A 12,183-nucleotide genomic window follows, 5' to 3' on the forward strand; every position below is an offset into this window, starting at 1 on the left:
CTGCCTTTGAGCTTCAGTCCACTGCCAACAGCTTCCAGTCAGGGTCTCCTGCTCATTCCTGGAAGTCCCAGGAAAGCCTTGGGAGTTCTGTCCCTTGCTGGCAGTCCCACACTTCAGCCTTGGTGCATCTCTGGCTCTGGAAAGAGAAAAGTGGTCCTGGGAATTAAGAAAAGGATTTTTCTTCCTCTTTGCTTCCCCCACAATAATGCTAAGCTTGCAAAAAAACCACAAGAGAGCAACTGAAAAGAGGTAGAAAATGAGGCACTACATCAGGGCAGACACTTTCAAAAGCTTGGCTGGGGAAGAGAAAGACACCCTGAGTTTTCTCACCAAAAGATGGTGCTGTCTGTACATTTTGATGCTGATGCCTCATTACCAATGTCTTGTTTTCATGGTGTGGGAAAAGGTGAATGAGTGGATGGTGCTGTTGGAGCTGTGCAGGCTGGGGCAGCAGCAGCTCAGTGCTGATTCACTAGGCAGCTGCAATCACCCCACGTTGCTCTCAGGGCCAGGTCTCCATTAGCAGGGTGATGCTGCCCAGAGGTGCACTGCTCTGTGTCCATGGGATAACCCCAGGGTGATTGCAGTTCTGTGCAGCTGCCACTGCTTTGCATGAAAACCCAAAGGCAGAACTTGTCCTCTTGTATCTTTTGACTTCTGCCATTCAGCAGCACAAAGCATCTTCTGCCTTTCCTGGCTGTTCATTGCATCCTTAGACAATAGCTCCCAAGAAGGGAAGATTCCACATGGATTTCCACTTTGCTTTCTTGCTGCTGCAGGTGAACCTGATCAACCAAGGAGCTCTTGATGCTCCCTTCAGCTGCATCCCTTCAGCCACAAAGGTGGGCTTGGGCTTCAAGTTGGCACCTCAGGAGGGCATCATTGCAGCACGTGGGAGCCAGACTCTCCAGATCTCCTTCAGTGCCACCGTGTTGGGGAGGTTTGAGGAAGAATTCCGGTTCAGTGTGGCTGGATCTCCTACGCCTGCCATCCTGACCATCAAGTAAGGACCCTGGGAGCTTGGTGGGCACATCTGGAGCTGTCTCTGGGACATGCCCCACCTGCCTCCTGTTGCGGTGGAGCAGAGAGAAAAGGTGTTTGCTGAGGTCTTCATCTCTGCTCTGATGCTGGCATTGCTTTAGTGGGAGGATGCCTCCTGTCCTGTGTGGTACCTGGAGCTGGAATGACTCCTCCCTGCAGGGATCTCCCTCTGCCCTGGGCCATGGCAGGCAGTGGGATGGATCAGCTTTGGGCAGCAGCTGCTCTGGGATGTCCCAGCTGAACAGCCAGCAAGGCCCCCAGGGCTTTGGAGATGGGTCAGCCTGGGGCATTCTGCAGCAGCAGCAGTGCTTGTAAAAACTTCTGTCAACAATCCATGCCAGATGGGCAGCAGCAGCCTCACCTCACCTCTCATGGCCATGCTGTGGGGCACAAGCTGTGCTCCCAGCTGCTGTGCCCAGAGTGCTCTGGTGCCTCCTGTGCACAGCCAGGCAAGGGCTGATGTGGGAGTCAGGGAACTGTGCAGCACGAACTGTGCCAAGGACTTGGGCATCATCCCCTGGGCTGGTGCCATGGCAAGAGATCATCCTGGCCCAGCACAAGGGACAAGGGGTGATGATAGGGGAGGCAGAGCTCAGTGCTCAGCACCACAGCAGCACGAGGCCCTGTCCCTGCCAGCCTGAGCCTTGTGCTGCTAGGATAATGCAGTGGGAGCAGGAGAGCTGATGCTGGCTGCTCTGCAGCTTTGGAACTAGGCTGCTGCTCTTGGGAGGCACTGGGGCAAGGCAGTGAAGAAATGAAAGCAATCTGCACTGGATTATAGCAGTAAGATAAGGGAGATGGATGAAAAAGAACAAGGAAGTTATTACTTCGCAAGAACAAAGTAGTGAGTAGGTCTGCCCCCAGTGGAGAAAGAATGATGCTGGCTTTGTTTTTGGAGGAAAAGTGCTGCTTTTTTATTTTGGAGATCAAGAGGGAACCTTCCACCATCCAATAATTGATTCTCCTCTGTCCCTCCCCTAAACTGGTGATGGGATGTTTGTGCATCAGCAGCTTTCTCCTTGAGCAAGGGCAGGTGTCTCTTGTTGAGATGTGTGGAGCAGAGCCAGGGGCAGTGCTGTGAATCCAACAGAAGGCACAGGTCACTAGGCCTTGATTTTTAACCACAAGGCAGAGTGGGCATGGATTGGCATCAGCCATGAAATCAACTGGGGAGTGTTGTGCAGCTTCAAGTGCTGCTTTCAGTGGGTGTTGGTGACTTTTGCAGTGTGTCTGCTGAGTTCAAGGACAGGTGAGGTGCTGTGCTAGATTCAGGACCCCCTTGTTTGGTTGTTGAAGCTGTTGCTCTTGGCTGTGCCAGCTGGTGCACTGCTGACAAGCTGGTCCTTTCCTCTAGGATTCATCTGTGCCCTGTGTAGAAGTGTTGCTGCTCTTTTCAGAGGATGTTTGGGGCTGCCCTGGGTTCATGTGTCAGAACTGTGTCTGTAATGATGGTGTGGGTCAAACTCTGCTGAGAAAGCTCCTCCGTGGGAACAGCAGTTCCAGCTAAGAAGTAGCAAAGCAGGGAACCTGTGTCTGGCAGGGCTGGTTACAGAAGTTTGTGGGGACACCTTGATGTCCATCCCATTGCAGATGGGGAAAGTGAGGCCCGGAGCCATGTCTGGCTGTGTGTTCAGGGTCCTTCATGGGACCAGCAGCATCCCGGGGGCTTTTCCTGCCTGCCCTGTGCCCAGAGCCCATCAGTGGCTGTTGGCTGCTGGCCACTTGGCTTTAGCTGCCTCCTGTGCCCAGGGGCACTGTGCTGAGCACATGGTGTGTGCTGGTTTGAAAGGCACGGTGCCCTGACACCAGGTTTGTGCCCCTGAGCCACGACAGCCGGAGCTTTGCAATTCCTTGAACCAAGGCATTTCCTGCTCTGTCCTCGCCATGCAGGGGCAGCGTCACTGGACCGAGTTTGCACTTCGACCTCCCTGAGCTCGACTTCGGGGACATCTCCTTTGGTGAGTGCTGCCTGGGCTGGGACACAGCGGGAGGGATCTGTGCCTTCCGAGAGAAAAGCATCCCTCCCTCCTGCTCTGCCCCAGCAGCCTCTTCAGGCTGGGAACTGCAGGGCTGCTGGTGCCGCAGGGAGCATTTGGCCATTGTCAGATCAAACAGAAGCAAGGCATAGAAAGTCAGGATTTTCTGGTGTCTCTGTCCTGCTTGAAAAGACAGATGTCTGCCAAGGAAGGTGGGAATCTTCCTGGAATGGAAAGATGCGCCCCTCCCTCCAAATGATGATACCTTTGAAATGACAGGGCTCCCTGGCAAAACTGTGGGAAAAGGAATAACAGTTCTTTCCTAGACTATATCAGGAGAGCCCAGAGAACAAGAGCAGACGTTTGCCAGCTGCCAAGTCCCGTTTTTGTCCTTTGGTGCAGTGAGGATCCCAGCAGGAGGAGCTGTGGGCTCTGGCAGGGCAGTGATCCCCTGCCAGCCGGCAGCGGCAGGGAAGGAGGGAAGGAGGGAAATGCTCCTTTTGCAGAGGGACAGAGGGCAGGGGGATGTGGGCAGTGGCTCAGAGCAGCAGGCAGCAGCGGGGAAGGCAGGCAGGGTGGGTGCCAGGCTGAGCTGCAGCCAGGGCAGTGCCGGGGCCAAGCACACAACCTCCCGCAGCAGCACGCGGCCGAGCTCCCATCCCCGAGCGGGAGGAAGGGAAGCTCCGCTCCCTGCCCAGCCTCAGCTCCCACTGCACAGCGCCCACGGCATCACGCCACGGCTGCCAAAAACCCCCAAGGGAAAAGCCCACCCCCAGGGCCAAAACCCCCAAAACCCCTATCCCCCTTCCCAGACCAAGGGGAGCATTCACTACCAAGCCTGAACCCAGAACAAGGAAGGTCATGGACTTTTTAAGGAAACTACTTGCCTTTCCTGAGCTGCTTCTGTCCCACCCTGCATCACCATGGAGGCACTTGTCAAGTTGCCTTTTTGAAGAAATGAAACAAGAAAGGCAAGAGATGGAACTATGCTTCTGAACCAGGAGATCGATCCTGCTGGATCTGCTTTCATTCCTAAGGTCTCTTCAGCTGAAGGCAGCTGTTGTATCTTTGCTTCTTTGGAACTGTTGACTGTTGTCTGCATGCGGTGAGCTCAGTCTCATTGGAGGTTTTGCCATCTGTGTTTGTCCTTGTTGTGCCTCTCTTGCCTCCCTGCTGGAGTCACTGCTGGAGCTGGCAGTGCTCACTGGGATGGGCACAGAGAAACTCTGGGTTGCAGCTGCAGTTGTTTTTTCTCCCCATCTGTGTTCCAGTGCCTCTTGGTGAGCAGGCCCAGGGAGAAGTCTCCTCCCCAAAGAGCTGGCCAGCCCAGCCAGATGTCCACTGCAGAGCAGCTTGTGGCTGCTCTCCAGGCTCTGCAGGACATCCCCACCATGAGTAGCTACATCTCTGGCTTTCCAGCATGGAAAGCAAATCCCAGAGCTCCAGTGGGGTAAAGCCTTGCAGACAGCAATCCCAGTGAGCAGCATGGGTGTGATGTCCCCGTTTGTTGGGTGAGGTGGGACCTGGTTCCTCATTGCCAATCTCCAAGCAAGGCTTGGGTGTGCCCCCAGTTGAGTGGGCTCTGAGCTGTCTCGTGCTCAGTCTGTTTGGCCCAAACCAAGAGATGCCTTTAGGATCCTGCAGAGAGAAGCTGCATTGGGGTGCTTTGCCTCACGTTCTAGTTCCTGATTCCATCATCTCTTTTGCTGTAGCTTCTTCTCAATGCTGACTCACTGTTTATCTATCTTGAAAAGGGTGGGAGTGTTGGCAGGCTGAACAGGGAATTTGACAGCTTGAATTCTCAGAGGAAATGCTCGGTCTGGGTGCACACTCATCACTGGGAGATCACTGGTGCTGGTTTGGGGCAGGTGAGGCAGCTCCTCCCCATCACCAAGAGAGAAGCTTGCAGTGTTCAGCAGGGCCAGGAGTGGGCATTTTCAAGGCTGCAGTCTGCAATCTGTGTCAAAGGGAACTGAGTGACGATTCATTCCTCATGCAGCTTCTGGGTGAGCTGTAGTTCAGATAATCCAGAGCTAAACTCCAGTACCACTTTCATTGTGCCAGGCCATTCCCAGCAGGAGTCATGCCACAATGGGAGCCTCAATGGATGTTGGTGTCCTTTCCTAGGCTTTCCCTACACCCAGTGCTGCCGGCTCACTAACAGCTCCCCGGTGCCCGTGACGTTCCAGCTCCGCATGTCGTTCGATGGCACGCAGCCGGCTGTGGACAGCGTGGATCAGATCCGCTGCCACAGTGACCCAGCCTGGAGGAAGGGCGTTCACTTGTATGTGGAGCCCCGGGAGTTTACCATCACTCCCAGCCAAGGGACCATCCTGCCCCAGGGACACCAGGACATCCAGGTATGGGCAGAGTGCAGCCAGAGACGCTTCAGCACCAGGGCTGCAGCTGCACTGGAGCGTGGGAGGGCTTTAGCTCTGCTGCCAGCTTTGAGCATGGTGTGAGTGAGAGATCTGCACTGCTCTGAGGCCTCTGCTAGCTGCCTTACTCGGGATGTTCCTCAAGGAGCACTGTTTTCTTTCCAAAATCATATGCTGAGGTCACATACCATATGGTCAAGGCCAGAAGTCACTCTTGGGTTCTTGAGAGCCATTTATTTGATTGCAAGTGGGCAGAGCAAAGATGAGGGCAAAAGGTGGCTGTTAGATAGATGTCATTGTAGAAAGCAGTTAGCTTTCCTTCTTGGTCTGATTTCCCCTCTCCTGGGGAGCAGAAGGATTTGTGTTCACTGCAGGAATCTCCAGTGGGGACAAAAAACTCTGCAGCCATGAACTGCCCAGCACCTGCTGGGCCACACTTTGCCCTCAGCTTCCTGCTGTAAAGCTGAACTCATTGTGTTCAAGTCAGATTTCTTCTGCTTTTATGTCATTGTAGTCAGATGAGAAATTGGGCCTTAATTTGAATACAGTGGTTCATAGAGCTTTAGTCTAATGTTTTAATGTAGCTGAGCTATGCCCTGATAGCAAGGTGTGTTTAAGACATCTGCTATTGCCAGAAGGCTTTTGTTGCTTTGAGACTGTGCTCTACACATGGAGCAGCAGCAGAATTAAGACAAAATCTTCCCTCAAGGGCTGGAGGATATCACACGTGGATAATGAGCTTTTGTAAGGAAGAATTTCCTGTTCTTCTCTTCCACCAGGTGACCCTGTGTTCCAACTTGGTGATGGAGTTCTACAGGAAAATGCTGGTGGATCTGGAGGGTTTTGGCAAGGGAGTGGCATCATTGGTCATCACAGCCAGGTACCAGCCCTTGCCTGGCCTCCCCCAGCCCCTGCCTTGCCCAGGCTTTGCTGGCTGCAGCTGCCAAGGAGAAGTGCTGGTTCATGAGCTCATGTTGTGCCAGCTGGGCATGAGAAGAGCAGAGCTTGGACAGCAGCCTGTGGTGAAAAGCAGCCCTGCTCCCAGCCCAGCAGGGTCCTGGGCCCTTTTCTGAAGGCACCAGGAATGAGATAATTTCTTGGCCTGGCTTTTGGTGCTTGAGGTGGAACAAATTTCCCCAGGGCCTCCTCTCCTTCTTGCTGCAAGAGGTGGAGTTGTGCTGGGTGCGAGCACCGTGCACTGGTTTGGGACACAGCAAGCAGCCTGCTGAGAGCCAGGCTCTGGTTCTGTTCATGAGGGCACGTGGCAGGGGGGAAATGGCTGCCAGCAAGAGTGTTGAGGGCAAGGTCTCAGGAGGGGAAAGCAGCCCTTGATGTGGCAGCTCAGCTCTAGATTTTCTCCTTCCCTCTGCTTCCCACTCTGAGCTTGAATGTTCTCAGGGTTGAGAGCAAAAGTGGTTGTTGCTGCAGCAGAATTCCATCCTGCTGTGCTGCAGCGGGTGTCAGGGGAATGCCAGGAGGGATGCAGTTCCCTGGGGCTGTTCCTTCTCCCATGCAGAGCCATCCAGGCAGTGCCTGGGCTGGCATTTTGTCAAGCAGGTGGGCTGGGGACAGTCAGTGCCTGGAGCTGTGGAGGGAAGGAGCCAGGGAGCTGTAGGGCCTGGGAGGGGCTGATCAGCCACTCTGGAGGGCAGCTGGTGTCTCGTGCCCTCCAAGGCTGGGGCAAGCAGCTGAGTTCCCAGGCAGGGCAACAGCACCATGGCAGAGAAGGGAGTCATTTTTCCTGGGACACTGGAGTTGTGTGTTCCTTGAGCATTAGTGAGCTCTGATCCTTGTTGGGAAGGCTCCCCCAGAGCTCATGGGTCACTGGGAGTGTTACAGGAGTCCTTGCAAGCCTTCCTGGGGAAAGGAGGGGCTGAGGCAGCTGTGGGACAAAGTGCTCTGCCTGGGGCACTTGGCAGCCTCTGGCTGCTGCCTCTCAGGGTTTGCCCCTCCTTGACAAGCCCTGTTGGAGTGGGAAGACGTAGAAGGCAATTATCACTGCAGGGCTGTTCAATGCCCATTTGACAGTGACCAATGTGTTATGCTCTGTTTTACAATCTTTGGGGGTAAATGTTCTCCATTCTCTCAGTATCTCTGATTCCCCTGGGCTCATCTCTTTGTCCAGATGTCTTGTTCCTAAGCTGCAAGTGTCCCCCCACGTGCTGCAGTATGATGAGTGCCTCCTGAAGGTGCCCTATGAGAAGAAGTTCATCATTAGGAATCCCAGCCACCTGCCTGGCTGCTACGGGCTTATTGAACAGGTTTGGCATCCCATCCACCTCCCCGTCTCAAATATTATTGAGGAGCTTATTAGGGGGAAAAAGGGTTTGGACGTGACCTTGTTGGTTTCTATTCAGTCTTAAAGATCTGCTGAGAACAGGATCCTACCCGAATGTAAACTTGAGGATGCAGTTTAACCTGCTGAGGGAACAGTTGATGTTCTAGTCTTCAGGGTGTTTTCTTGTGGGAGATCTTAGAGGGCTGTGAAAGCTGCTGCATCCACAGACAGCAGTGCCTGTGCTGGCAGTCTCCTGGCAGGATCCCCTGGGAATGCTAAGCCTACAATTCTTGCATCTTGTTTGTGCCTTTTACCTTTGTCCTGGGCATTTTTAAACACGTGTGTCAGTTGCTGTTGCGGTGGATGTTAGGGAGTGTAAAGTTTCTTCAGAGGTGCCTCTGAAGCTGCATTTCATTGTGTCTCTTGCAGAAACGCAAGGAGGACTCTGCTGTGCTCTACTCCAGCCCCAGGCCCTGTGGGATTGTCCAGCCTCACAGCACTGCAGAGATCCCAGTGCTGGTGGAAGTGCAGGCGCTGGGCACGCATCGCACCAATGTTCTCATCGGCGTGTTCGGGGATGAGAGAAACCCACTGGTGAGTGCAGGGGAGATGTGTGCCTCTGTGCAGCTGCTCCTGGCAGGCTGCAAAGGGCACAGGGATTCTGCCGGGGAAAACAGGCACAGGCTGCTGTGGAGAAGGCCAGGAGGGATGGGTGGCACAAACAGCTCGTGCCTCACGGGTGGTAATCTCAGTGTCTGGCACAGAACGTCGTTGGTCTGAGCTGGAATCCAGGGTCACTTTAGTTCATTACTCTTGAAAATGCTGTTAACTTTGGAAACATCTGTTTGAAAATGGCATCTCTCTGAGCACAAAAGAGGATGTCAGAAGACTTCTGGGAACCTTGAGCTTTCTGTAAAAAAAAGGAAGGCTGGCATTTCAAGAGTGGTTGCAAGGATTGAAACTTAGATTAAAACATAAGGAAATGACAATGGCAAATTCCCTGAATGGCACCAAACATCTGAACCTGGGCCATTGTGGCACTGCATGTAAATCAGTGAACAGGAAGGACAGGCAATGCAGGCTGTGCCAGGGAGCCTGAAGTTTGACAGAACAGTTTCTTTCAACTCTGAGGCTGCTTACCTTAAAGAGGAGGGTTTCTCCCCACCAGAGGAACCAGTTGTTTAACTGTCAGCCTGGCCATAACTAGAGACTTCTTGCAAAGCTTTTACCTTTGGGCCAATCCTTTGTAGTTTGAAAGGTTCTCTTACCTTGATCCTTTTAAATTTGGAGGTGAACATGTAATTATCTTTTTCTTTTTTCCCAAAAGCCCAGCATTTCAGCTGGAGAGTGGTAGCTGTCCCTAAAGAAATACCTTGAGCAGGGATGAGCTGTTTAAGGTTTTTTAGTTTTCCCTGTTATGGTTTGTTTGGGGTTTTTTTAAAAATCTTTCTTGCCTGCTTCCTGGGACAGAGAAAAAAGTTATGGAGCTCTGGACGGCTGGCAGAAACCTCCCCAAGCCCAAGGCTGATGGAGTCTGGCAGGACCCCAGCACTACAGCCGATGTATGTATGTCTGTATGCATGGGGAATGCCACCTGAGTCCCCTGGGAGTGTTGGAAAATGTCAGCCAAGCCCCCAGCAGTGTCAGGGAAACATTCCTGATAAATACCTGCTGGAGCTGCAGAGTTTCTGGCGTTTGGCCCTGGGGGGGCTGTGCTGGCTGTGCTGGCTGTGTCTGCCCCTGGATGTCTCAAATCTGCCCTTTTGGCTTGCCTTCTCTGTCTTTTCCTCTCCCACTGTGCTTTTTGCATGCCCACAAGGTGTTCATCCCTGTCCTCTGCAGTTCCTCAGTGCAAGCAGTTGCAGCTGCTGCAGCAGCTCAGGGTCATTCCTGGGCTGCCTTTAGAGCAGACCTGCTCCAGCCTGGATTGGGAAGGGCTGGATCAAAGCATTTCTCAGTTCAAGGTGCCAGCAGCCAGCCAGGGGCTGCATCCTGACCAGGAGCTGCTGGTGCAGGTGTCCCTCCCTCCCACTGCAGGTCTCTTTTCACAGTTACCTTCTTTTCCAGAGATGAGCTTCACCCACCTAAATTCAATCCCCAACCACCAAAGGAGATGAGAACATGTTTGGATTGCCCAGCGTCTCGATGGAGGCACTTCAAGGCTGGAAAGGAGGAGGCAGCCACAGCCCTGACTGAAGAGCAGGATTTGACCCAGTCTTCAGGAGTAGAGGTAGATTTTCTTGTACACCTACTGCTTGTGCTGCCTCCTTAGCCTGCCACCAGCAAGTCATGCTCCTGCTGAGCTCCCTTTTTGCTGCCCTGCTGTCCTGTGCCCTGACAGTGGCTGGGCAGCAGGGCCAGTGGCTGGACATGGGGGGAGTGGCAGGGAGAAATAGGAGAGTTTTCCTTGGAGAAGCTCACTCAGATCCTACAGGCCTGTGTTGAGTGTGGCATTTTTTGCCTTGTTGCCTTCCCAATGCAAGATGAGGCTTTTATCTGCATCATGATGGGAAGAGCTGCAGCTTCCTTGCCACAGCAAGCTGGGATGAGTCCTGATCTCCATGTGCCCTCTTCCCAGCCCAGCCAGACTCCCTGTTTGCAGGTCTCTGCTGTCACCCGAGAGCTGCTCTTGCACTGCTGGCCCTGAAGCTGTCTTACAAACTGAGACTTGGCAAAGTGGCTGTCTCTTCCTGCAGGCGTAGGGAATGGCTTGTTTTTCAGGTGCCACCACAAGCTCCTGCAAACCCTCACCTCCCAGCAGGCCTGGAGGGATTCAGGTGCTCCGTGGGCGCACCGCACGCTGCCCTGGAAGCGGAGAAGGGAAGAGGGAATCTGTCTCCCTTGCACACTGGCAGTGTGGCAAGCAGGGCTGGAGCTGCCAGTGCCACTGGTGGCCCTGAGCATTGGCCACAGAGGGGCCTCCCATCCCTGCAGGCCCAGCACAAAGTGCTGCTGGAGCAGCTGGGTGTTGGAGAGGCCGTGCAGGACACGTTGTGGGGCTGCCCAAGGACGCTGTGCAGCACCTATGGAGGGCACTGCTCCCCCTGCAACTCCTCAGGTGGTCCAGAGGAAGGTTTTGCAGGAGCTTTTGCTGTAGCACCTTGAGGAAGCAGCATTTAAATCAGAGAGAGAGGGGAAGAGCCTCAGGAGTCAGATGAGCTGGGCTGGGAGTCCTTTGCTCAGCTCCAAGAGCTCTCACTCTGAGTCTCCTCCTTTTCTAAAAGCAGTAAGTTTTGAAACTTTTTCAAGGCAAGTTGTGCATCAGAGAGAATTTCTAGTGCCAGGAGACATCCCAGTTCACTTTCATGTCATGTACTCATGAATGCATTGACCCGTGAGGATGGGAGAAGATTTTCCCCATGGTCCCTGCACTGGTCAGTGGCATGGATGCAGGATGAGATCAGGGTGATTCTGGCAGTGTTTGGGGAATAGGCCCCTCTGGCTGCAGCTGCACTTTGCTCCAAGATGCTCTTCTGCATCCATTTTCACGCTCAACAGCTCCATCTCTCCTGTCTTCCATGCAGGCTTCCAGTATCCTGCCAGTGTCAGGTGTGCTACAGCCAGGAGAGAGCCAGCAGGTCTCCTTGCCCTTCTCTGGCCACCTCAATAGCATCTCCAGTGCCACGGCGCTGTGCCACGTGGAGGGAGGCCCCAGCTCCGAGGTGCTGGTGCCCGGGGAGGCCTCACGTGTCAGCTGCTCCCCGAGCCCCCAGGAGATCAACTGTGGCTCTGGGGCACCTCTCAGGGAGAGGTGAGTAAGCCTGCCATGGGTTCCTGCTCTCCATGGGTTACTGTCCCTGCAGGGCTTCCCTGCTCCAAGGACTCTGAGCTCAGAGGTGCTGCATAGCAAAGGCCAGAAGCAGCACAGGGATGGCCACTCTTAGCTCCCTGGCTCCCAAGAGAGGAAGCACCTTCTTCTGTTGGGACAGAGCATCTTCTTCTCTAGTTTAGTGGTGAGCCCTCCTGGCTCAGATGCCGCCTTCAGGGAGCTGGGCTCTGGCCCTGCCTTGGCACTGCCTCTAGAGGTGTCTTTAGCTCCATGGTGTTGAGTCACATCTTCTTCATCATCTCCCTTCTTCACCAAAACAGTGGGATTGCGGTGTGGGCAGGCGTGGGGCACAGACCAAACCTTGGTTTGGGTGCTGGTGCTGCCACAGATGAAGTCCTTGCAGTGCTGATCTGCCAGGGTTCTCCTGATGGTGGGACAGCAGCCATAAAAGCTCCTGTCCTTGAGGCTCCCCTTCAGCTGCAGCAGTGAGCAAGCACAGGAGAAGCTCTGCTCCAGCAAGGCAGCCCAGCTCAGGACACACAGGCAAAGTGTGCAGCTGGGAGTGGAGGCTGCTTAAAGCAAGCCTGTGCATCAGGACTTCCTTCAGGCCAGGCTGAAGTTGGTTTCATGGGGAGGAGAGGGACGAGGCTGCTTCAGATGGTTTCCATGGCAGACAGCACCAGCTGGCTTGGTCACAGCTGGCTTCCAGCAGGAAATCTGGCTGACAAGAGCCTGTCTTGC

At 54.1% G+C, this 12,183-nt stretch overlaps 1 protein-coding gene and 1 pseudogene across 1 annotated transcript; one reads left to right on the forward strand and one right to left on the reverse strand.

The window, feature by feature from the left end:
* The window catches only part of LOC135292576 (zinc finger protein 850-like), a 159,458-nt pseudogene that overhangs the window by 129,129 nt on the left and 18,146 nt on the right, over positions 1–12,183 (reverse strand).
* Positions 747–7,758, forward strand: LOC135292487 (hydrocephalus-inducing protein-like). Its single transcript, XM_064406689.1, has 6 exons — positions 747–1,003; positions 2,932–2,999; positions 5,145–5,377; positions 6,175–6,275; positions 7,521–7,656; positions 7,753–7,758. Exons 1-6 carry the CDS (start codon positions 747–749, stop codon positions 7,756–7,758), a joined length of 801 nt encoding a protein of 266 aa, XP_064262759.1.

This window comes from Passer domesticus, unplaced genomic scaffold, assembly GCF_036417665.1.
Source record: "Passer domesticus isolate bPasDom1 unplaced genomic scaffold, bPasDom1.hap1 HAP1_SCAFFOLD_37, whole genome shotgun sequence".
NCBI lineage: Eukaryota > Metazoa > Chordata > Aves > Passeriformes > Passeridae > Passer > Passer domesticus.

What these genes read in the sequence shown, in the direction of transcription:
- LOC135292487 (XM_064406689.1), top strand. Translation starts at nt 747, where the DNA reads ATGGATTTCCACTTTGCTTTCTTGCTGCTGCAGGTGAACCTGATCAAC. An exon ending in CCTGCCATCCTGACCATCAA is followed by an intron (nt 1,004 to 2,931) that starts GTAAGGACCCTG and finishes CTCGCCATGCAG; the next exon opens with GGGCAGCGTCACTGGACCGA. An exon ending in AGGGACACCAGGACATCCAG is followed by an intron (nt 5,378 to 6,174) that starts GTATGGGCAGAG and finishes CTCTTCCACCAG; the next exon opens with GTGACCCTGTGTTCCAACTT.